The 25804-nt window shown below is 45.0% G+C and overlaps 2 protein-coding genes across 16 annotated transcripts in view; one reads left to right on the forward strand and one right to left on the reverse strand.

Moving 5' to 3' along the window:
• Positions 1-25804, forward strand: part of LOC105473926 (COP9 signalosome subunit 7B) — a 70753-nt gene that overhangs the window by 9386 nt on the left and 35563 nt on the right. For 5 of the 15 annotated variants that reach the window (XM_071073541.1, XM_071073542.1, XM_071073540.1 and 2 more), the window contains exons 3-9: positions 611-686; positions 3134-3222; positions 5867-6069; positions 8319-8424; positions 17260-17395; positions 22246-22301; positions 24093-24157. In XM_071073541.1, the coding sequence (XP_070929642.1) occupies positions 611-686; positions 3134-3222; positions 5867-6069; positions 8319-8424; positions 17260-17395; positions 22246-22301; positions 24093-24157 (731 nt within the window). Of the gene's footprint in view, positions 1-610; positions 687-991; positions 1158-3133; positions 3223-5866; positions 6070-8318; positions 8425-10620; positions 10689-17259; positions 19008-22245; positions 22302-24092; positions 24158-25804 lie in introns of those variants that run through there. The other 10 variants (XM_011728133.3, XM_011728135.3, XM_011728134.2 and 7 more) reach the window with 7 other exon arrangements.
• Positions 20035-22075, reverse strand: LOC105474010 (guanidinoacetate N-methyltransferase). Its single transcript, XM_071072493.1, is given in 4 exon segments — positions 20035-20194; positions 20196-20266; positions 20269-20632; positions 22008-22075. Coding segments are annotated over 4 exon segments (663 nt in total).

The raw sequence follows: 25804 nt of genomic DNA on the forward strand, positions 1-25804 counted from the left end.
CTTTCGTTTTTCTTCTACACATGGCTTTTTGCCATCAGCATCAGTGAAGAGTAAGTAATTTTAATGAACATTTTGATTTGGAGCAGACTGATACACTGGTTTTCTGTCCCAGCCTGGCTTTCTGTCATGCCCTGTGATGTGCTGGTCTCTCCCAGGGTTCATAGTCCACATGTAGTCCTGAAACTTGGAAGCAACCCTGAGCTTTGTTCACTTTGGGTTAGTGGTGGCTCATGCCATACCTACCAAGCTAGTATGTAGATATGGCTGCTGCAGTCTTTGTTTTAATGCAAATAGAATCTTGAGAAGATTTGAACTCCTTCCAATGCTTAATGCTTTGTATGTGTTGAGAGAGAAAAGCAGTTCCTTGGGCATGCTGTGTAGAAAGTAAAACATTCCTGAGGGAGAGATATTAAATTTGGGGCTTTAATAATCTTGTTTATTTTTTCCCAAAGAATCAGAGTTGGAAGAGAGACCCCAGGGGCCAAGTAATCAAATAGTACAGAATAAACAGCCATGGCATCTTTGACACATGCTCACCCGTCCTCTGTTTGAACACTACAGTGATTGGTAGACAGTTTGGTCTGTGGTGAACTTTTTTTTCCCTCCTCAGCTTGCGGAAGGAGCTAATGCTGCTTATTTGCAGTTGTTGAACCTGTTTGCCTATGGGACATACCCAGATTACATAGGTGAGTTGGTGAAGATCCTTCAAAAGACTTGTCTTAATTATGTTGCTCAGTTTGGAAGACCATCAAGGTTTGAGATATAAAGCATGGGGTAGTGGGGAGACTTCTTGACCTGGCTGCCTCCCATTTTGCTGTGCCTGGTAGGTGACCTCACAAAGGGAATTTTCCTTCTCACCTTTTATATTCTAGTGGGTAAAATGGGGACTGTGTGTGCTCATCCACAAATGTAGCCCTTGTTTATTTTCCAGACGAGATTCTTGAGGACTGGTGTTTGTAGGGCTCTTGGAGTGCCGTGAAGTGTCAGAATACCCACGTGTAGAATATTTCAACATTTTAAATATTATCAAAATAATACCAGCATATTGAAGAAAATTTGGAAAATAGATTTTTAAAAAGTCACTCATAGGCTGGACGCGGTGGCTCATGCCTGTAGTCCCAGCGCTTTGGGAGGCCGAGGCAGGCAGATCACTTCAGGTGAGGAGTTTGACACCAGCCTGGCCAACATGGTGAAACCCTGTCTCTACTAAAAATACAAAAATTAGCTGGGTGTGGTGGTGGGCACCTGTAATCCCAGCCACTCTGGAGGCTGAGGCAGCAGAAATACTTGAACCTGAGAGACAGAGATTGTGGTAAGCTGAGATCGCACCGCTGTACTCCAGTCTGGGCAACAGAGCAAGACTCTGTCAAACAAACAAATAAATAAATGTCACTCATAGTTGTATTTCCATCAGACATTTGGATGCTGGACTTTTTTGTGCCCCTTAAGTTTGTGTTTTGTCTTACATAGGTATAACTATGTATATAGTTTTATGTCTTGCTTGTTTCCCACTTATAGACATTTATCCATATTTTAAGTCTTTGTAATATTTTTAATATTTCACAACCTAATATTTCATAATCTACTTAGCCCATTTTCTGTTGTAGGGCATTTGAGTCATTTTAAATTAGAATCTTAAATATTAGGATGAGGTATTTGTGTGTCCAAACACTAACTTACCTTCTACCCAAACCATTTTTTTCTGGCTTTCCTACCCTTTTTTAATGGTATGACAGTAGCCTGATACTCAGGGTCTTCTCTATGATATCCCTGACTTCTTCTTTCTCCCTGGTCACTTCTACTTTGTGCGGCTCTCAGACTGGACAGTTTGCCACTTCCTGGTACACCACATTTTTTTCTGACCTTCCCTTTGTTCCAGGGAGTGTGTTCTGTTTTTCTGTCCTCGCTTACTAAAGAGGCAGCATTGCAAACTCTGTTACCAGACTGCGTGTAGCCAGCCTGGCTCCACTTCTACTAGTTGTGTGTTCGTTGACAAATTAAGTAATCTTATGCAGCTCAATTTCCTCGTCTGTAAAATGGGAGTAACAATACAAGTCCGTTATTCCTTACCTACATTCCTCGAAGCTACATGTTTCAGAATTTAGAATTTTTGGGACTTTAAAAAGGTAATATGCGCATGCCTTTTTATGTAACATTTTCAAAGGAATGTGGAAACAAGTGGGATAAAAACCCTGTCTCCGTTCAGGTCCAAAATTCTCACCAGGTGAATTTCAGCACCATGCTTAAGGAAAAAAAAATCAGTTTGGATTTAGTTTGTTGGAATCCAGAATTATGGTTAAGGAATTGAGGACACTTGGAATTTTGTGGGGTGGTTGTTAAGATGAACTGGATGTGTGTATGTATGTGTGGACCTATGTGATCCATAAGATGTAAAGCTTGCTATTTATGTTAGCTGCTGCAGCTGCTGCCCTTGCTGTTACTATCATTTATGGTTACTATTGAAATTTTGTCTCTTCCTCGAGGCTCAACTCAAACTCCATCTTGTCCATGAATTCTATCTCCCGTACCTCCCAAATGATACTGTTCTCTTTCTCTCTCCCCCTCCCCTTTCTTTCTCTTACCCCTACCTCCTCCCTCTCCTTTCTTCTGGTAGCTTGTACCTTTCTTCTGGTAGTTCTGCTTTGCATTTGTAGCTATTGAAACATCTGGTTGTAAGACCGAGGACAAGTCCAGGGCCATGAAGTTGCACACCTCTAGGTGGTTGGTGGCCCTGGAGCTGTGCCATGCAGCAACACTGGCAAAGCCCATCTTATTCATCCTTGCTTCTTCTCAGGACAGAGTATGCACACAACAGATGCTCGATGAAGATATGTTTAACTTAGCTGAATGTCACAAGGGGCACAAATAGTACTCCGTTAAGATAATTGCCACATCATTTTGCTTGTTTGCTTTTTAGGAGACTAAACTCTGTGTTTGTAGAAACTGAGTCTTTTCTTCTTTGGAAGTACATAGTCTTCCAAAGAAGACAGAAATATTTGCCAAATGAATAAGTGCAAAGTCATGATAGTGATTCAGTAGTAGATTTGGTTTGGGGAGTTGTTGAGCTTATTCCATAAAAGAAATCCTAATTTTATTTTGTGTCTTGATTTTTGTGGTGGGTGGGACTGAGCAGCCAACAAGAAGAGCCTGCCAGAACTGAGCACAGCTCAGCAGAACAAGCTGAAGCATCTTACCATCGTGAGCTTGGCATCAAGAATGAAGGTACGGTCCTGAGCCCTCGCTTGTCTTCCTCCTTATCCCAAGTCAGCTGTCTCATTGGCATCAGTGAGGGAAGTCCCAGCTGCACATAGGAGAGTCACATCATAAATGCGTAAGATTTGCTCAACAGAGGAAAAGATAAAATAGTGTAGACAAGTACTCTCCATTCCATACAGGAAAAGTATGCCCAGCAGTGATTGACTCAGCAGGTCTCAGTCCTGGCATGCTATGGTGCTGCATGTGGCATGAGCATTTTGCCATATTAAGGGGAGACTGCTGGTAAAGATATACATTTTTCAAATAGCAAGGCATCTCAAGGCAAGTTAATAACTTTATCTCTTGCTCAGTGCACAGTGAACTGCCCATCCTGGAGGAAAAACTTGCTATATTGGACTAGCTAGAATTTTTTTTTTTTTTTTTTTTGAGATGGAGTCTCACTCTGTCACCCAGGCTGGAATGCAGTGGCGTGATCTCAGCTCACTGCAACCTCTGCCTCCCAGGTTTGAACAATTCCCCTACTCAGCCCCAAGTAGCTGGGATTACAGGCATGGGCCACCCTGCCCAGCTAAATTTTTTTTTTTTTTTTTTGAGACAGTGTGTTGCTCTGTCACCCGTGCTGGAGGGCAGTGGTGCAACCTGGGCTTACTGCAGCCTACACCTCCCAGGTTCAAGCAATTCTCCTGCCTCAGCCTCCTGAGTAGCTGGAATTACAGGCACCTGCCACCATGCCCAGCTAATTTTTATATTTTTTAGTAGAGTCAGGGTTTCATCACGTTGGCCAGGCTGGTCTTGAACTCCTGACTGCAGGTGATCCACCCACTTCAGCCTCCCAAAGTGCTGAGATTACAAGCATGAGCCACCATGCCCAGTTAGATTTTTAATATACTGCTTTTCTCTGGGATTTTCAAGGGTTTATTACACTAATTGGAATTTTGCCTCATATGCTAACTTTAGACCCTAACCTTGTATAAGATACCAACCACTCCCCTATACCTTTAAGTCCTCTCCCACAGTTGATTTAGAAGAAGCTTTGCAGCCAGCTGCTCATAGCCATTAATAATGAAGGTCCAGATTTAGTTAATTTATAGTTGATTTTGGCTCTCTGCCTAATCCCAGTCTAAGTGTCTAAGTTTCTGTGGGACTATGCCTTTTAAAAAATTTGGTTTTAGCATTTCCCCTCCATGATTGAGCTTCAGAGATAAATATATTTCTTTCTTTCTTTTTTTTTTTTTTTTTGGGAAGACAGAGTTTTGCTCTTATTACCCAGGCTAGAGTGCAGTGGTGTGATCTTGGCTCACTGCAAACTCTGCCTCCTGGGTTCAGGCGATTCTTCTGCCTCAGCCTCCCGAGTAGCTGGGATTACAGGCACCTGCCACCATGCCCGGCTAATTTTTGTATTTTTAGTAGAGATGGGGTTTTACCATATTGGCCAGGCTGGTCTCAAACTCCTGACCTCAGGTGATCTGCCTGCCTTGGCCTCCCAAAGTGTGGGGATTATAGGCATGAGCCACCTACCCGGCCTTTTTAACTTAAAAAAAAATTTTAAATTGAGACACGGGTCTCACCATGTTGCCTAGGCTGGTGTCAAACTCCTGACTTCAAGTGATCCTCCCATCTCAGCCTCCCAAAGTGTTGGGATTACAGGTGTGAGCCACTGCACTTGGTCTGTCTTGTTCTTGGATTGCAATTTCGGTTGCTGAAATCATTTTATCTGATCTAATGACACATTTCTGATTCTCAGCCTAGCATTTCAGGTGGGAGGGCTATTTTGTTGGGAAATGAGGACCTGACCTTTTTTCTTGTCCTGATTGTGGACTTCTCAAGTGTAGTAAAGAAGTAACAGTGACCCTTTTCCTCATTTCTGCAACCTGTCATTGTAAGTCCACCCACCGCCCATGGATATCTGTGCCTTTAGCCATAGAAAACCCTTCTAGGTATATTTGCTGTCTTCTCTGTATGTATCTTCCTCGTGTTTGTTTCTACAGATTTGATCATTGTGTTAATGTTCAAACTAGTAGTGATGTGGCAAAGGATTTGCAGAAAACTGGAGTCTTGGAGTCATGTAGAATGTTGGTACAGCCCAATAAAGAACTATTGTTGGGGAATTCGTATTGGTTGTAAGTGTCTGAGAAAACAGATACAAACTTCAGGATGATGTCTGAGCTGGCAGTACCTGTTGGCTACCTATAGGTAGATGTGCTGGCCTGCAAGTTTTTTTTTTGTTTTTGCACTCTGCTGGGCAAGTAGCCAGTTCTTTCCAGTGACTGGGATCTGCTGGAGATTTATGGTGATCTGACAAAGTCTGAAAGATTCCAGAAGGTGGCAGAGTGGCATATACTCAGTAGTTCCCTTTCTCTCCACTGGTACAAGTTTTTAGGATCTCTGCAAGTATGCTGCAGCATGTGAAATCTGAAGGCTGGGGAAAGCCAAGGAGGCAGAGAACCAGGAGGTTGCTTTCTTAGATGTCGTTGGGTCTTCTAGGTCTCATGGTTCATTTATCCACCTCTTGTTGCCCTAGCTATTAATAATTACCACTAGTCTGCATTTCCTGAGCCTAGAGGCAGCTGTTGGCTATGTGAATAATACCTGCATTTTCGCGAATGCTTGCCAGATGGTTTTTATAATGATCACATGGCCTTTTCTACAGTGTATCCCCTACTCCGTGTTGCTGAAAGACCTGGAAATGCGGAATCTTCGGGAACTAGAAGACCTCATCATTGAGGCTGTCTACACTGACATCATCCAGGGCAAGCTGGACCAGCGAAACCAGCTGCTGGAAGTGGATTTCTGCATTGGCCGTGACATCCGAAAGAAGGATATCAATAATATTGTCAAGACCCTGCATGAATGGTGAGGCTGAAAGCAGGAGGGAGATATCTAGCATGTCTTTTGTGCCTCTCCTTGCAAAAATGTGATTTCCTGGTGTCAGCTGAGGGTTTGGGGTGGGCCTGTGGCTACCTGGGAGCTGGGGCTTAGTGAGCCAGAGAGTGGGGCTACATTTGTGATCACAGCTGTGCAACAACAGGAGTCATTTCAGGCCTCCTGGTGCCTTGGTTGTGAAATAGTTCTTGCCTTAAATGCAACTGGGAGCTATTTAAAAGTGGGCTATAAAACGCCCAGGGTTAGCAGGTGGAGTCTGTGTGTCCTAGCTGTGTGAGGCTAGTCCTGCCCTTTCCAAACTCACACTCAGGTTTGACCAAACTCAGGAAGGCTAGTGTTTGTAAAATTCTTTGTTTTTATTATTATTTTTTCTATCCCTGTTGAAGTTAACATGTTTATAAGATTCTTTGGATAAAAGAACTTATGTTCAAAATCAATAACATATTGGGCTAATGTTTGTGAAACACCATGAGGGACATGGAAGACAAGGAGTAGGTCATTTTAACTTGGAATACAACTCATACAAAGAATATTTGATAACTATATTCTGGTATATAAAAAGCATTGGGACATTTGCGTTTTCTCTGTTTTAATGGAATTTGATATTTACAAGAGCTGTCACACGTTCTATGAGGATTTACTGTGGAATGATTTAAATTATTTGGGGCTTATAAAGTCAGATGGACTGATTGGAGAAGTTTTAGCTCAGTTTTGAAGGAGTACCAGGGTTAGAGTATACCTGGAGGTGAGGAGAGTGTGTTCCCAGGCATGCACATGGCATGTTGGGAGCTGTGAAGCAGAGCCAGCGAGCTTCATGCACAGGTTTGGGAGAGAGAGAATCTCTGCTTATCCCCGAGGAAGCATATCCAGAGAGGAGCAGTGCCACTTTGACTCCTTGGGGCCTGATGCCCCCTGAGTTTCCCTCACTTCAGCTACTCTTACACCCCAGGACATGTGTTGCTCACTCCTCACCCCAATTTCTGTCTCAAGTGTAGCCCCAAACACCTCTGTACAACATCTGACACAAGCGGAAGTTTTCAATAGGTTACAAAACTTAGGATAAATAAGAAATAAACTTAGAAATACCCCAACACGAAAATGGTCTGGCACACGAAATCTAGTTTCTGAACCTGCCAAAAAATTGGCTGTCCTATTCTGTTTTTGACATGGCTGACACAGCTTTTTATGTCCATAGTCTGGTTTCCTGTTTTTAAGCCCCCAAAATGTTTGACATGGAGGTGCCAGACTAACTGGTTACCACAGGATGTTTACTAGTAGAGACTCTTACAACTCATGTTTAGGCGCTGGAGGTAGATTGAAACAAAATTGATAGGCTGAGGGGTACCACATATATGGCAAAATGCTCACACTGTTGGATCTTAAGTGGAGGGAATGGGGATATTCATTGTAGTCTTTCAACTTTTTCGTTTTTAAAAAAATTAATAGTGGAGAAGATAAAATAGGGTTATGGCAATTAGGAAGCAACTTAAACTTCTGAGAAAAGGAGGAAACTTCAAAACAGGATGCTTTTAGAAAATCTTTTTTTTCTGTTGAGAAAACTGTTGAGAAAAGGACTACTCAGTGCCATCTATAAAATCTATTCTCCTTTTTTTTTTTTTTTTTTGAGATGGCGTTTCACTCTGTCACTCAGGCCGGAGTGTGGTAGTGGTGTGGTCTTGGCTCACTGCAACCTCTGCCTCCCGGGTTCAAGCGATTTTCCCGCCTCAGCCTCCCAAGTAGCTGGGATTACAGGCGCCTGCCACCACACCTGGCTGATTTTTGTATTTTTAGTAGAGATGGGGCTTCACTGTGTTGGCCAGGCTGGTCTTGAACTCCTGACCTGGTGATCCACTCCCCCGCCTCCGCTGGCCTCCCAAAGTGCTGGGATTACAGGTGGGAGCCACTACCCCCGGCCTGTCCTACCTTCTTTAATCGTATGTGCTACACAACCATCTTCCATGAGATACACAGTTGAGAATTAAAGCTGTATTCTAAGAAACTAGCCCCAGACTACCATATTTGTCTCCTAATGTCCTGCATTATGTATTTAGAAGTACTTGTCTTTGGGCGCGTGTGAATTGGCAAGAGATGTGGCAGAGGGAGTATTAAAGGAGGTCCCTGTAAGATACTGGGGACAGCTATTGGGGAGGAAGATTTCGGAGCCTGGAAGAGACTTCCCAGGCCATTCTGCAGCTCAGGGCTGGTGTTCTCCGTTGTAGGTGTGATGGCTGTGAAGCAGTTCTGCTGGGCATCGAGCAGCAAGTTCTGAGAGCCAACCAGTACAAAGAGAACCATAACCGAACTCAGCAGCAGGTAGAAGCAGAGGTAAGGAAGGAAAGGAACGTTTGTTTCTCTCTCCAGGGCATACCTGTTTATTCCTTTGCAGTGTTTATGTTTTTGTTTTGCGAGTCTTGTTGTAGATGAAACGAGCAGTCACCAACAAATGGGCCTGGGTTAGGTGCTGGGGTACAGGGATGAGTGTGACACGGCTCCTACTCTTGGTGTTCTCTGTTTTTTCCGATTCCTGGTCAGCATAGGGTGATCGATCAGGCTTTGAGAACAGAGAATGTTGTAGTTTCAGTACACATGTACTTTGCAGCTGTAGAGCAAAAGAAAATGAGTTTGGGGATGGATCTTAAAAATGGATAGAAGGATGGTGATAAGTTACCAGGTAGAGTGGAGGGAGGGGTACAGCTGGGCAGGGGCATGTGGGGCTTCAAGGCCCTGGGAATGTTCTGCTTCTTAAGTTGCGTGGTGGGCACCTAGTTTCATTTTATTCTTTTTGTCTGAACTGTACATATATATTATAAATGTGTAAAATGCGTGACATATTTCATATGGAAAGAAGAAAGGGATAAAATTTGGCAGATGAGCTGCAAGTGAAGTTAAAAGGATGTAAGCGTGGTTTTATGACACCTGGCTGTTGAGGAAACTTTTAGCTTCTTGGACAGATGTAGGCCCCAGCCTTTGCGTTATGGGCATTTGTGTACGTGTAACCTGACACATGAAGTGACCTCACTTAAGAATTTATTTGGAGCCCTGAAGATCAGAAGCACTGATTTTCCGTAGCATTGGAAGTTCTTTTCTAGGGTGGATGGGGTTTGAAGTATTAATGATGCTTAATGAATTTTGAAAATCAGGTGTCTAAGAGTATGGCAGAGTGGGACCCAGAATTGCAGCTAAGAAGCATAAGAGATGAGTAGATGTGCCTTTCAAAGGAGGATTTGTGAAATTTGGAGTGATTCCCTGTACTGTTATATGCACTTCTTGAAAATAAAACTTGTATCCTATTTGTAAGGCGAGCTTCTGGTCCCATGCCTAACCCATAGTAGGTACTCAGATGTTCAACTGACTATTTCTGGCACACCATGAAAGTGTGTCAGTGGACTGCTGCACTCTGCTTTTCATGAACTTGAGCTAATTTTTTTGAATACACACACACACCACCCTATATACGTATACTCTGTGGATGTTCAATTCATAGACCATGTTTAATCCTACTAGCCAAGGAAGTATGAGGCTGGGTGTAGTAACTCACACCTGTAATCCCAACACTTTGAGAGACTGAGGAGGAAGGATTGCTTGAGTCCAGGAGTTCGAGACCAGCCTGGGCAAGGAAGTATGAACTACATTTAACAGCCCAAAGCAAAGACAATTAGGAAAATCAGCCTGCTGTTTTTCTAATAAGCTGTGCAACCACCCTCTTGATGATGGTGGCCTTTTCTCTTGGGATTGAGGTCTGAACAAAGTAGGAAGGGCTGACCACTCTCTCCTTTCTGTTTATTCTTCCCTATAAATCAAACTCTGTACAAAGTGAGGTTGGGAGGCTAACCACACTACCGAATATTTGGTATCAAGGTCATTAACGAAGGTGAATGATACTAGTTTTAGAATGTGAACTGTTCACGTTTATTTTCATGATAAATAGCATCCAACAAAAGAAAGGTGGGTGTGCACAGAGCTATTGTAGACACTTGGCTAAAGTTTGAGACACTGACTAAAGTTTGAGGCACACCGTGTAGTTACACAACAGTGTAGACTCTTTAAATTTTGGTTATTTAAACACAGAGGATGGGTGTGTGCACTAGCAGAGCCTGGTGCTGCTAGCAGGTGGCGGTAAGGATTTAAGTTTGAGAAAAAGAAATCTGAGGAAAAGGCCAAGGCCACCTCCACCACCAATTAAAACAATCTATTGACGTAATAATCTTTTAGAAAATCTGAACCAGACCAGTATGGTCTGTTCCCTGAGCATGGCCAAAGCTTAGGGCCTTGTCATTTTTCCCATTTAGCAAATGCATGATCTCGCTGCTAAGTGGTGGAGGCTGCTTGCCACCTACTTGAGGCACACGGAAGGTACTCACCAAATAGCTACTGACTTGAAAGAAAAAGAAGTCTACGAAGCACCAGGGTGATTCTGTCGTATTCTGTTTGTATTTATGCTTCTGTTACCCTTGGCCTAACTTTTAAAAGCCGATTTTGTCAACTGATTGGTGATCTTTTCTTTATTTGTCGTTAAATTAGATTGCTTGTTTTCAGAGGGAAAAACGTGAAGTCCCCCTCCTGAATCTTATAACAACAGCTTTCTTCTGGTGAGTTGTAGCTTTAAGAGCCCTCCTTACTGAAGTCAGCCCTATCGCAGACTGTGGAAGAATATTCTCTCCGTTTAGGCTTTTGTGGAAACCCATGTTAGTTCTAGTTCCAGCATACCTGGGGGATCATTATGAGCTGTTTCATTATTTCTGAGAAAGCACTGTGGTGGGGAGGTAATACTTAGAACATTACAAAGCACTTCCACATTTAAATTTGATTTTGGAAAGTATTTTCTTTTTGAGAGACTGTCTCAGTCTATCACCCAGGCTGGAGTGCTTGGAGTGCAGTGGTACACACACAGCTCGCCGCACCCTCAACCTCCTGGGCTCAAGCAGTCTTTCCACCTCAGCCTCCCAAGTTGCTAGGACTACAGGTGTATGCTACCACACCTGGCTGATATTTTTCTTTTCTTTTCTTTTCTTTTTTTTTTTTATGGAGAACTGGGTTTTGCTGTGTTGTTCAGGCTGGTCTTGAACGCCTCACCTCAAACTATCCTCCGACCTCTGGCTCCCTCTTTGTTGGGATTACAGGCGTGAGCCACCATGCCAAACCCACTTTTCTTTTTTTTTTTTTTTTTTTGAGATGGAGTTTCACTCTGTTGCCTAGGGTGGAGTGCAGTGGCGTGATCTTGGCTCACTACTGCAACCTCCATCTCCTGGGTTCAAGCAATTCTCGTGCCTCAGCCTCCTGAGTAGCTGGGATTACAGGCACCTGCCACCACGCCCAGCTAATTTTTGTGTTTTTAGTAGAGACAGCGTTTCGCCATGTTGGCCAGGTTGTTCTTAACTTCCTGACCTCAAGTGATCCGCCTGCCTTGGCTTCCCAAAGTGCTGGGATTACAGGCCTGAACCACTGCACCCGGCCTCATTTTTCTTTATATTTGGATGTGCCTATGTCTGATGTTATATGGAATGTTAATTTATAACTATTGCTACGTTTACAAAGTAGGCTATATTCCAGTCATGGAGTTTGTAAAGTGTAACTGGACAAAGTAAGCTCTGTTTTCCATTATGTAGAAAATCCCCTAGGAGTTAGTGACAATCTTGAGGTTTATACAGTGCACCAAAAGTATGCTTCCTGGTGCCTCTTGGAGAGGGATGCTCTCCATCACCCAGTTCTCTTTTTCTTTGTAGCACTTTTCCAACTGTGCACTGCATTTCCTCTCATCTGCCTTTCTTTGTGCCTCAACTGAAGGAAGGTTTCCTGTCACAGGAACCTCTTTCTCCTTTTGCCTAAATATTTAAGGTCTCTGATGGAACTAGGCTGCATTTTTGCTAGCAGTGTAATCCTACTTGAAAATTTCTGAGGTTCATGTTTTGAGGAGCCTGTAAGCTAGGCCACTGGAGGAAGAAAGTCATTAGGGACTCTACCAAATTTAGATAAAAGAAGACAAGTCTGTGGGGATTATATTTGTTGTCAGTTGAAGGGTGGCTCTGTGGAAGAGGAATTGGAATTCTTAAGAAAGTCCACAAGGCCAAAATGCGTTTAATTGGTTGACCTACCAGAGTGGCCAATTTGGAGTCCTAGAAGGAGCTGTCTGCACTTACAACTGCCCAGCTACTGGAAGAAACTAGTTGACTTTTTTTTGTTGTTGTTTTTTGTTTTTTTTGTGTGTTTGAGACGGAGTCTTCACTCTGTCGCCCAGGCTGGAGTGCAATGGCGCAATCTCGGCTGACTGCAAGCTCCGCCTCCCAGGTTCACGCCATTCTCCTGCCTCAGCCTCCCATGTAGCTGGGACTACAGGCGCCTGCCACTGCACCCGGCTAATTTTTTGTATTTTTAGTAGAGACAGGGTTTCACCGTGTTAGCCAGGATGGTCTCGATCTCCTGACCTCATGATCCGCCCATCTCCCAAAGTGCTGGGATTACAGGCGTGAGCCACCGCGCCCGGCCCGAAGCTAGTTGACTTTTAAGATCCCCTTTCGCTAGGAGAGTCTGTCAGTGCTTCAGAAGTCTCATTTATGAGTTGTGTGTTATAAATGCAGCGGTAAAGCTGACTTGAGCAAAGTGTCTCTGTAATGGATCCCAGTGTGAGGGCCATGGCCCTGCCCCGGCCCAGGCCGGGCCTTTGTGGAGGATAAAGAGCTCATTTCCTAGGCTTAGAGACTTGCCCAAGAAGCCCTCCTTTCCTCTGCAGGATGTTTACATTTTGCCTCAAAGTGGTAACAACTGTAGAGGACTTAGATTTGTCAGCAGTCTTACTGGAGGAATGAGGTGTATGCATCTGAAACACGAAGGAGATGCAGTGGTGTGGGAGGCCATCGAAGAGTGAGAGGCACTGCCAGGCAAGTACAGGTTGAAGGGTGGCAGATCAGTGTGGGCTGCAGCAGTCAGGGCAGGTTGTGTGGACCTGGTGCTCAACTCTCCAGGCAGGATCAGAGGGGCGACCTGGGGAGGAGCAGAACACCCCCCACAGGGTACATAAAAACAGAAGGGCATAGGGGGAATGACTGCTTCCAAGTGTGGTGTGGGGGACGAGTGTGGCTGAGATGGCTTGAGTGCGGGGCATGTGTTGAGGAGTAGGAAGGAAGGTACCTGATCTTGATATTTCAGAATTGGAGAAAAAACCGAGTTTTTCCCTGAGCCAAGTCTTATTTCTTTTTATTGCATATCAGGGTTACTGACACCTAAAAAAGCTGAATGAGAGAGCAGTTTGTACAGGACAAAATTGCTTGAGGAAGTAAATAGGCATCTGAATGACAAGGGAAAGCGTCCATGCTTCTGTCTACTTATTTGCTCAAAAGCTTTTGACAGGATCTTGAATCTCAAAGGCTTTTAAACAGAATCGAGTCACCATGAGAGAGGGAGGCTGCGTTATGGTAAGGAGTGGCAGTACAGAAAAGAAGAAGGCTTACCCTTCTGTGACTGCAGAAGGGTGATGCGCAGGCTCCCTCGGGACCAGAGTGAGAATGGTGAGTTTGTGGCTTTGTGAAGGAGAGGCATTGGAAGTGTCGAGCTTTGAAAAGAAAAAGAGTAAAACAGCAAAGCCTTTGGGGGTCGGTTGAACTGGTCAGTTGCTGAGAGGCTGGCAGCGGAGCATTGCCTTTGGTGAATGTGCCACAGGCAGAGTTTGCTCCTTGGCTGGCAGGTCAGGGACTCATCACTCAGCCCAGCCATAGATACTCTGAGTCCAAACCTAGTCCAGATCACCTTGGGCCACTCTAAAGAGAGAAATAAATGCCGGTGTTACTTTCTGATAGACCGGTAATGACTATGCTACAAAAACACAGGTGAAGCAGATTGAAAATATAACCATTATTTGGGGATTAATGTCTTTTCCTTACTCATGCAGGGGTTATGAGACTCAGTAAATCTAAGACATGTTAAATAATGTAGAAAACTATTTGTAGTATAAGCTGATTGTTTAGTAAAAATTATTATACAAATAACTTGAGGAAATAAGGCTAAATAGTGTTTATCAGCCAAGATGAAATTAGGAATTTTTTTTGGTTTTGTTTTTAAATTTTTAATAAAGCTGTTTTGCCAAATGGGAAAGGTAATTATTTGCTTGGAAAGATACCGTTTTGGAAATACAGTCCTTGAAACAAAAACTTGTTAGTTTTCTAATGTCTGTCTTGATTAAAATTTTGTCAGCTTTTGGGGAAACCTTAAAACACATTCCCTCGGTAATGTTAAATTGCAGGATCTTCTTTGGAAGGCACAGGTAACTGACATGCAAATAAAGTCAAGTCACGCCCTTTTTAACCTCGTATAATCTTCTGGATATTTCGAAAATATATCAAATTGAAGAAGCCTTAGAATGTTATTTTATAAAGTGGCGTTTCCTGAGAAATCAGATTTCTTAATTTTTCCTCCAATGTCATAAAAATATGCCTTAGCTGGGATGACAGTATGTGTCTGTAGTCCCAGCTACTTAGGAGGCTGAGGCAGGCAAATTGGTTGAGCCCAGAAGTTTGAGGCCGGCCTGGGCAACATAGCAAGATCCTATTTCTATTAAAAAAAAATGCCTTAAAGTAAAACAAATAATATCTCTTATATCAGAGAAAGAGATAAGCCATTGACTTGCTCCAGATCATTCACTCACCACCTTGCCAGGTGACTCACTGAATAAGATACACCAAAGCAGCAGTGAGCCGCTGGGAGGGCGAGATGCCTCAGATTCTGGGTTCCCAGATGGTGTTTTCTTGTCTGGCAGGACACTGGATAAACCCAGAGATGACTCCCCTCTCTGTTTATTTTATATATATATTTATTTCTAGGCACTGGGTCTTGCTGTGTTACCCAGGCTGGAGTACAGTGGTGTAATCATAGCTCACTGCAGCCTCAAACTCCTGGATGTAAGTGATCCTCCTGCCTCAGCCTGCTGAATAGTTAGGACTATAAGCGTGTGCCACCACACCAGGCTAATTGTTTTTGTCTTTAATTTCTTTTTGTTGTTGTTGAGATAAGGTCTCACTTGAATGTCACCTAGGCTGGAGTGCAGTGGTGCAGACATGGCTCACTGTGGCCTCTACCTCCTGGGCTTAAGCGATCCTCCTGCCTCAGCCACTTGAGTAGCTGGGACTACAGGTGCATGCCACCATACCTAGCTAATTATATATGTGTGTGTGTGTGTGTGTGTGTGTGTGTATATATATATATATATTTTTTTAAGGGTCCCACTATGTTGCCCAGGCTGGTCTTGAACACCTGCTCTTGAGCAATCCTCTTTGCTCAGCCTCCCAAAGTGCTAGGAGTATAGGTGTGAGCCACCATGCCCAACCTGCCCTCTTTAATGACTGTTCCAGCCCACAGTCCTCTGTCACTCTCTCTTCAGAAAGGCTACAGTGTTGATTGAGGTTACAGAAGTTTGGGGCATGGCTCTTCCCCCCGTCTCCAAATAGTGACAACAGAAAATAATTTATGATCTAGTTAAGGTGGATTCTGTAGATGATGGCTCTCCTCCAGGAACCCAATTTTTGTCTCACTCTCATAGCATTGTTTTGTCTTTCCATTTGGGCTGTCTCTTACTCTCAAGCTCATGAGATATTCTGACTGTTTAGAAGTTTTGACCCTGACAGCTCCTTTTCACTGTGTGGAAAACTGGCTGGGTATGGTGGCTCATGCCTGTAATCCCAGCACTTTGGGAGGCTGAGGTAGGAGGGTCAGTTGACCCTGGGAGTTCGAGAACAGCCTGGACAACATGGTGAAACCTTGTCTCTACAAATAATTTTTTTTTTTTTTTTTTGAGACGGAGTCTCGCTCTGCCGCCCAGGCTGGAGTGCAGTGGCCGGATCTCAGCTCACTGCAAGCTCCGCCTCCCGGGTTTACGCCATTCTCCGGCCTTAGCCTCCCGAGTAGCTGGGACTACAGGCGCCCGCCACCACGCCCGGCTAGTTTTTTTTTGTATTTTTAGTAGAGACGGGGTTTCACTGTGTTAGCCAGGATGGTCTCGATCTCCTGACCTCGTGATCCGCCCGTCTCGGCCTCCCAAAGTGCTGGGATTACAGGCTTGAGCCACCGCGCCCGGCCTACAAATAATTTTTTAAAAATTAGCCAGGCATGGTGGCAAGCACCTGTGGTCCAAGCTGCTCAGGAGGCTGAGGTGGGAGGATCACTTAAGCAGGGCAGTTGAGGCTACAGTGAGCTGTGATTGCGCCACCATACTCCATCCAGAACAACGGTGTAAGACACTGTCTCCAAAAAAAAAAAAAAAAGACTAAAAAAGCTATTACTTATTTGACTGCACAGTTCTTCCCTACCACCACCATCCTCTTCCTGCTGTTTCTTCCTCTCAACGAACTGAGGAGCAAAAGTTTGGAGCAGTCACCTTTCAGCAGGCAATATAGCAGTACTGATTCAAATGTAAAATGTAAATCCACTTTGATCTGGAAAGCTCACTTCTAGGAGTATCTTCCATAGATGTTCACAGAAGTATGCAAACGTAAACATAGAGGGCTGTTCAGAGTAGCACTGAAACCCAAACTAGGACCAATTCAAAAAACCGGAGAACCCTCCCAGTAGAATAGGATTCACATGTCACAGAGGATATCTGTTCTGACGTGGAAAAATGTTCAAGAGCTGCTTAAGTATTTCCAGTCTGTACTTCGTTAAGTGAAAGATATGTATACTGCACACAGTAGTGTCATAGCATTTTGCTAGTACTTTTATTACATTTTCTTCATTTCTCGCTTAGTTGGCTGAAGTTCATCCTCTACTGGTTTATTCAAGAAGGGTTCATGGAGCTGTATTCCCAAAGTTTTTATGAAACTATTTGTGGTTTTATACATGAATAACAGCGGAGTGCAGAATTCTTGGGTCTCTCTTTCTTTTTCTGAGGACATTTTAATCATGACTTTGTTTCACTGTTGGTATTGTGCCTCTTTGCTAAATGGTCCCCTTCCATTTGTTTCAACCAGGAGAGCATTAGTCCCACTTTTTTGCTTGATTCATTTCCACAGATCTGCTGTGAGTAGCCCAGGCTTGTTTCTCCTCATCTGGATTTCTGAAGAGAATTTCAGGTTTTCTTGTAGAGGATTTTAGCTTCCTGTCTGAAGTGAAGACATAGTGAGAACAAGTTTTGGTGAGCACATACAGGCTGAGCACTCCAATTCTCTGTCTCCCCACCAGGTTACCAACATCAAGAAGACACTCAAAGCCACCGCATCCTCCTCGGCTCAGGAGATGGAGCAGCAGCTGGCTGAACGGGAGTGTCCGCCTCACGCTGAGCAGAGGCAGCCCACCAAGAAGATGTCCAAAGTGAAAGGTCTGGTCTCCAGCCGCCACTAGGGCCGGCTGGGGCAGCTGGCACTCACCAGGCCTGGGTCAGGTGGGGAGGGGACACCAAGGGCCCATTTCCTCCCCTCTCTACCTACAGTGAGTTCCAGACCTGCCCGTCCCCTCACCAGCGCCTCCCCACCCTGTTGGTACTGTTCCAGAAAAACTGTTAACTCCCCCTCACCCACTCCCTCCTTCCCCAGTTGTTCCCTTCAGACTCAGGGGCTCCACCGATGCCATCCCAACAGGGTCAGACACTGCCCAGCTTCCCTCCAGGAGGTTCTTGTCTCTGTGTAAGGGCTTGTGTCCCTCCCAGTTTTTCTTTTGCTCCATGTCATTTTGTCAGGCTGGTTATAAGCTGGAGGCAGCTTTAACCAGCCCCCAGGGATGATTGTGAAGGAGGCCCCTCCCCTTGTGAGGAGGGGGCGCTCCTCTCCAGCCCCTCATACCACAGTCCTCACGATGGTGCAGCGATCTCTAGCCAGGCGTCAAGATGCGCTGCTTTCCGTCTCTTGCCTCATCCCTTTTTGGCAGCTCCAGTTCAGGCCGTGGAGGGACGTGATGCTGGGCTATGTTTACTAAACCCACGGGTTTTCAGCCTCTTAAGCCCAGCTCCGATCTCCAATTAGTTGGGAGCGCTGGGTTGACTAACCTCTGGTATCTGAGCACAGACAGAGGGTGCTGTGGGTCTGCTGGGTGGCAGAAATGGTTCCTTCCAGCGTGGCATTCTCTTCTGGCCGCTCCTCCTGCTGCCTCTGACTACTCAGCCTTGTTTTCGGTGTGTAGGCCCCAGCTGCCCACTGGAACTGCTGGCTAATGCTTGCTCTCCCGAGATCTTTAACTCCTCCTGGCTGCACCTGGGTAGGGATGGTGGCACCGATGCCCCTCTGTCTGCTGAAGGACCTGTTGCTGCTTCTGTCTTTTCACCCCTCCTTGGCTGATGACCCAGAGCCCTCTGATGATGGCATTCTCCTGGCAAGAGAAAAGGACTTAACTAGACTTCTGAACTTGAACAGTTTCAGGTTATATTTTAATTTTTTTTTTGTACAGGTTCTGATTCTAATACATTTCAACATGGTTTTGTCCCTCCTCGTGTCAATATTTGTTATAGACTAATCGCCGGGGATTTTTCACATGGTTGGAGGGTGGCGCGTGCGTGCGTGTGTGTGTGTGTGTGTGTGTGTGTGTGTGTGTAAGGGGAGGTGGAGATCCTGGACTGAAATTAAAGTTCATTGAGGAAAAAGCACATGTTACAACAAACAAATAAAGTGTAGATTTAATGTATGTGACTGGGGTTTGGGGTGCATAAGATCTTGAAGGGCTGGGATTAGGGTGGTTCAGGAAAATGTGATACTGTTTCCCCATGTTTAGCCATGGTCAAACAATGGATTTCTCCTTTTTCTAAAATGTCCAGCAACTGCCTACTGTTGATCAAATGTTGAAGTATTCTTGTTTCCTTTTTAAGCCAATCCATGTGCCCATATAACATTATGCCCAAGTGGAGAGTTCACTTTAATTTCAAAATATGTTTCATGAAACCTCCTGTCAGATACTCTGTGGAAAAGGGGTTCTGTTATGAAATAAATGTGGCACTTCCTGCATCCCATGTCCTCATTGGAAATTCATTACTCAGGTGTCCAAGCATTCCTTGGTGAAGAAGCCTGTACCCATACCGATTTCACCACCAAATCCTTTTGGGTGATATCTAGGTGGAACAAATCTTAGGAAAATTTTGGGGAAAGTATATTTCCTAAAAAGCCTAAGAGTGCTGGGCGCAGTGACTCATGCCCATAATCCCAGCACTTTGGGAGGCTGAGGTGGGAGGATCGTTTGAGCCCGAGAATTTGTGGCCAGCCCACACAACATAGTGAGATCCCGTCTCTGCTACAGATAAAAACCCTAAGAGAAAGATAAAAACCCTAAGAGAAGCGAAACACCTTTCAACCTTACAGGTTTTCCCAGCTATTCTTTCTAGACTTCAAACAGGCACAGTCACTCTCAGCAAGTTTTCTTTCATCCTTGTTTTTCCCACTGGCAAGTAGACTAGGAGACATGGTTTGACTTGTATGAAGTCTGTGGCCATTCCTTATTTGATTGCCCCAAGGCCCTAAGGGTCCTCTCCATGATTCAGCTTCCTTAAAAATAATGATGGCAACAATAGTAACTTGTCTCTAAAGTGCTTTACAAAGTATGTTTGCATACAATAAGTCATTCAGTCCCTTCCACCCAAACAGTCTTCTAAGGTGGGTAAGGGCAACCATCCTGGCTTTGCATATGAGAAGACAGTCCCAAAGATTTGAAGTGTCCCGGTGGTAAGTGGCAAAATGAGAACTCTTAGATCTCGTGACTTGCACATCCTGTCATCTGCTCTGTTACATTCTCATCTACAGTCTGCTATCCACACTTGACCCTTGCTACCCCTCTACCTGCTGCTGTTCCTCTGAGAGTTCATCTTGCCCTTATTTTGAGGGAGGGAGGGGCAAGACCAGTGTTAGTGTTGATTTTGCTCTCAAGGACCCTGGCAGGGAAGCAGCAGTGTTCCCATTGTAGAGGTCAGAAAAGCTGCACAGTGACACAGCCAGGATCAGTCATGGAGCCGTGACAGGCCAGAGCCGGAGCTCCCAGCCACTAAGGAGGGGTGGCAGAGGGTTGTTTGGCGAGGTCTGGGTGGTCTGAAGGCTTGGTGACCAGGGACAACATAATCATATGCAGGACCAATGCCATCACTGCCCTGAGAATGTTCTTCCCCCGGAAGTCTGCCTCCAATAGCACAGACACCTGCTTCTCGGATGGTGGTGACATCTGAGTACTTGGACTTCATCAGCTGCCCCTAGGAGGTGAGGTAGCAGTAGGTGAGGACAATACCCCTTTCAGCTTGAGCAGGTGAAAAGTGTGGTTCTCGATGAAGTTGAGCTGGTGTGTGTGCCAGGTCTCCTTCTACAGTGGGTACACGTCATACAGGATCCCATCAAAGCGACCACCTGGCAGGGCGAGTGCCACCTCCTTCCACAGGACTTTCAAGGGGATGACCTTGTGTGTCTGCTGCTCGGCCCAGTCTTGGAGCCACTGGAAGATGCTGTCATTGTACTCCATGATCCAGTGTTCCTGGTTGGAGACCTCCTGCACCTTCCATGTTCTTGTGGCCATGCCGAAGCCAACATCTAGGACTCGGCCCCCTTTGGAGGTGGTGAAGGCAGTGATGGAGGTTGTAGTGGGGGTGCTCTTGCTGTAGATAGAGCCCCAACTTGGAACCTGACGTGCCAGGGCCCAGTCCCTGCAGCCATCTCGCTTTTCACACACCTCATTTCTACTTGCCAAACCTACCCAGCCACTTAATAAGGAAGCAGAGAGTATAGGATAGAGACCTCCAGAAATTGTGGGAATAGTGGCCCAGCCAGATACTCATTGCTCCGCTGGGACTCTGGTGGGAGGCTTGGCCTTCAAGCTCTGCAGTTTCCTGTCTGGCATCCTGGCAGCTGGGCTCAGGTCTAAAATGTGCAGAAGTGTTTTATACATAACTAGAACATTCCAAAGAGATGTCCTCATCAACAGTGAGACATCTTAGGGAAGGAGACACCACAGTATTAAAGAGAATTACCTCGATGGCAGTGCCTGTGGGCTTGCTTAAGCCACATTCTTTACCTCTGAGCTTTCTGCCTCCTCCAACCCTTTTTGCTCTTTCTGTTCAGATGAGAGGCGTTATGGTTCCTATTTGGGTAACATTAGGGAGGTGGTCAAAGCCCCCAGGACAGCCCGTTCCTGTGGTCCTAATCCAAGATGGTCATCATTGATAGTAAGATTCTCTTCTCCCCACTTCAGTCACAGGAAATGGGGTGGCGACCAAACAAGCTCAAGTGATAAACTGCTGGTGATATGTGTACATGTTTGTTGTTTTCTCCACCTCTGAGGTGCTGGGTTGCCTGAAACCAAAGTGTTTTGGTTTGTGTACTAAAGTTGTTTTTCTGGCAGACTGAGACTTCACTTTTTTAAAAATGTGGCAATTGGTTGACTTTTGGTGGTCCCGAAGGACCTATCACACTACCCGTGGTATCTGAGTTTCAAGTCTAGCATGCCTTGAGTAGTCTGTGATTGTACCTGTTTCTTCCTGGATTCTGCACATAGCCAGGAGCATCTCACTGCTTCATTCCATGTTTCTTGCAGTTATGCTTGGGATATGCAGATGGAAACGCATATTTTATTGTAAATTTCATTTTATATCTAGCTTATATTACCCTTAGAGCATTCAGTGGGTCTTTTAAACTTATGTCTGTTAAGTAGATTGTCTGTGACTTGTCGGGCAGTAAAGGTAGATGCTAAGCAAGTATTTATTATCAAAAGGAAGTGTTGAGTTAGTATTAAGGGTGAGAACTGCTCTTCGTGGTTAAGGATGAAACCAACAAGGAAAGAAGTGATGGGAATGCAGAGACAGGCGGCAGCCCAGCTCTTCTTGGGGTTGTTTATGCCATCCTTGCGTTGGTCTGCGACTTTACCTCAGCAGACACCGCTGTGGGCTGCTCTAATGACTTCTCTTTCCTCCTCGAACAACTTCTGGAGAAGTTTCAGAGCTGCGGAGTGGTGCCGCTACACATTCATCATCTAACCTGACCTGGGTCCTCAGCTGTAGGGCCATCTGTCTCGAGTCAGCTGTCACTGTTAAAAGTTTCATCATTTTCTCTGGTTTGACTTGCTGAAAAAAAAAAAACAAAACAAAAACATTTAAAAAGTTTCACTATTTTCTTAAAATAGTTTGCCGTATCATACCCTCTCATGTTCACTGGATGACTATCCTTTCTTCCTGGTGAAAGCAGAAACCCTCAGTTTGTCATCTTCCACCTACAGACTCATCTGCATCTGTCCTTACCTCCTCGGGGAGAAAAAGACGTCTCTCCTTCCATGTGAGTATCAGTCATTCCCCTGTGCCATTTCGTTTTCTGTTTTTCAGTCTACCCTTTTCTCCCCAAAGTTTTCACTTATGTGTCTTTAGCCTCTCCTCTAATGGATGTAGGTGATGAATAATTTCACACTTAAAGGGACCCTCCCTGAACCTCATGTCCCTTTCCAGCCACTGCCTTTTTCATCTTTAATGACCATGCTTCTTGAGAATTGTCTACCCTTTCTGTCCCTCTCTTCTCCTTCACTGACATGTGACGTCTACTGCTACCCAGCCGCTGATCATTTTCTTGTCAAGGGGACCATTAATCTCCGACTTGCGGCCGGGCGCGGTGGCTCAAGCCTGTAATCCCAGCACTTTGGGAGGCCGAGACGGGCGGATCACGAGGTCAGGAGATGGAGACCATCCTGGCTAACACAGTGAAACCCCGTCTCTACTAAAAAAAAATACAAAAAACTAGCCAGGCGAGGTGGTGGGTGCCTGTAGTCCCAGCTACTCGGGAGGCTGAGGCAGGAGAATGGCGTGAACCCAGGAGGCGGAGCTTGCAGTGAGCTGAGATCCGGCCACTGCACTCCAGCCTGGGCGACAGAGCGAGACTCCGTCTCAAAAAAAAAAAAAAAAAAAAATCTCCGACTTGCTATCCTTAGTTTTTATCTGGCTTGATCTTTGTGTTACACTTGGCACTGTTGGGCCCACTTCTTTAAGTGTTCTCTTAGTTTTCATGGCTCCAGTCTCTCCGGATTTTCCTGTCTTCCTTGGCCTATTTTAAAATTTCTTCAGGGGCATCTCTTCCTTTGGAGTCAGAGGTGTTTCTACGGTTCCGTTGTGACCTTCTCATTTTACTTTTATAGATCTCCAGAAGTTACATGATTCACTGCCATGGTTTCACTTTCATTTATAATGCCCAAATCTCTACCTCTGGCTTATTCTGCCAACATGAATAGTCAGCAGCCACCTGGACATTTCTGCTTGCCATCTCCCAGGTCCACTCCTGTAGTCATTCACCAAGTATATTAGTTTGCTAAGTCTACCATAACAAGATGCCACAGACTAGGCCAAAGCAACAGAAATTTCTTTTCTCACAGTTCTAGAGGCTTGAAGTCTAAGATCACAGTGTCAGGAGGTTTGATTTCTCCTGAGGCCTCTCTCCTTGGCTCGCAGATGGCTGTCTTGCTGTGTCCTCACATGGCCTTTTCTCTCTCTCTCTCTTTTTTTTTTTTTTTTTTGTGAGACGGGGTCTTGCTCTGTCACCCAGGCTGGAGTGCAGTGGCACAATGACAGCTCACTGCCCCCTCAACCTCCTGGGCTCAAGCGATTCCTTCCAGCTCAGCCTCTCAAGTAGCTGGGACTACAGGTGCATGCCATCATGCCTGGCTAATTTTTTGTATTTTTGGTAGAGATGGGGTTTCACCATGTTGCCCAGGCTGGTTTGGAACTCCTGAGCTCAAGCAATCTGCCTGCCTTGGCCTCCCAAAGTGCTGGGATTATAGGCATGAGCCACTGCACCAGGCCAGGCCTCTTCACTCTGCACACATCCGTCTGGTGTCTCTTCGGCTTATAAGGACATTGGTCCTATTGGATTAGGGCCCCACCCTTAGGACCTCATTTAACCTGAATTGCCTCTTTAAAGGCCCTGTCACTAAATACAGTCACATTGGGGGTTAGAACTTGAACAGTGAGTTTTGGGAGAGAGACAGTTCAGTTCATAACAGCCATTTGCCTGAGCAAGAACTGGGGTTTCATCCTTAACTCCTCTGTCGTGTATCTGATTCACCACATCTTGACCGTTCTACAGGCATACCTTGGAGATACTGTGGATTTGGTTCCAGACCACTGCAATAAAGCAAATAGTGTTGTAAAGTAAGTCACATGAAGTTTTTGATTTCCCAGTGCATATAAAAGCTGTGTTTATACTGTAGCCTATTAAGTACCCAATAGCATTATATATATAAAAAAAGTACGTACGTTAACTGAAAATGCTTTACTGCTAAAAAATGCTAACGAACGAGCCTTCAGCATGTCATAATCTTTTTGCTGGTGGAGGATCTTGCCTCAATGTTGATATCTGCTGACCAGTCAGGGTGGTGGTTGCTGAAGACAAGGATGACTGAGGCAATTTCTCAAAATAAGATAGTGATGAAGTTTGCCACATTAATTGACTCTTCCTTTCACAAAAGATTTCTCTGTAGCATGTAATGCTGTTTGATGCATTTTACCCACAGTAGAACTTATTTCAAAATTGGAGTCTTCTCAAACCCTGCTGCTGCTTTATCAACTAAGTTTGTATAATATTCTAAATCCTTTGCTGTCATTTCAACAGTGTTCACAGCATCTTCACCAGGAGTAGATCCCATCTTAAGAAACTACTGTTTTTTTTTTTTGAGATGGAGTTTTGCTCTTGTCACCCAGGCTGAGGTGCAGTGGCACCATCTCGGTTCACTGCAACCTCTGCCTCCTGGGTTTCAGCGATTCTCCTGCCTCAGCCTCCCAAGTAGCCTGGATTACAGGCACCCACTACCATGCCTGACTAATTTTTGTATTTTTAGTAGAGAGGGGGTTTCACCCTGTTGGCCAGGCTGGTCTCAAACTCTTGACCTCAAGTGATCCGCACATCTCGGTCTCCCAAAGTACTAGGAGTACAGGCACGAGCCACTGCGACAGGCCAGAAACCACTTTCTTTGCTCATCCATAAGAAGCACTCCTCATCTGCTAAAATTTTGTCATGAGATTACAGTAATTCAATCACATCTTCAGGCTCCACTTCTAGTTCTCTTGCTGTTTCCACCATATCTGCGTTTACTACTTCCACTAAAGTCTTGAACCGTTCGAAGTTATCCATGAGAGTTGAAATCAGTTTCCTTCAAACTCCTGTTAATGTTTATTTTTGTTGTTGTTGTTGTTGTTGAGACAGAGTCTCGCTCTGTCGCCCAGGCTGGAGTGTAGTGGCCGGATATCAGCTCACTGCAAGCTCCGCCTCCCGGGTTTATGCCATTCTCCTGTCTCAGCCTCCCAAGTAGCTGGGACTACAGGCGCCCACCACCTCGCCCGGCTAGTTTTTTGTATTTTTTTTTTTTTTTTTAGTAGAGACGGGGTTTCACTGTGTTAGCCAGGATGGTCTCGATCTCCTGACCTCGTGATCCGCCCGTCTCGGCCTCCCAAAGTGCTGGGATTACAGGCTTGAGCCACCGTGTCCGGCCCAATGTTTATATTTTTATCTCCTTCTGTGAATCAAGAATGTTTCTAATGACATCTAGAATGGTGAATCCTTTCCAGAAGGCTGTTCAGTTTACTTTGTGCAGATTAATCAGAGGAATTACTATGGCAACGGTAGCCTTTGAAATATATTTCTTAATAATAAGACTTGAAAGTCCAAATTACTCCTTAACCCATGGGCTGCAGAATGGGTGTTGTATTAGCAGGCATAAAGACATTAATCTGGCCAGGCATGGTTTGGCTCACACCTGTAATCCTAGCACTTTGGGAGGCTGAGGTGGGTGGATTGCTTGA

Source organism: Macaca nemestrina, chromosome 11 (genome assembly GCF_043159975.1).
Source record: "Macaca nemestrina isolate mMacNem1 chromosome 11, mMacNem.hap1, whole genome shotgun sequence".
Lineage (NCBI taxonomy): Eukaryota > Metazoa > Chordata > Mammalia > Primates > Cercopithecidae > Macaca > Macaca nemestrina.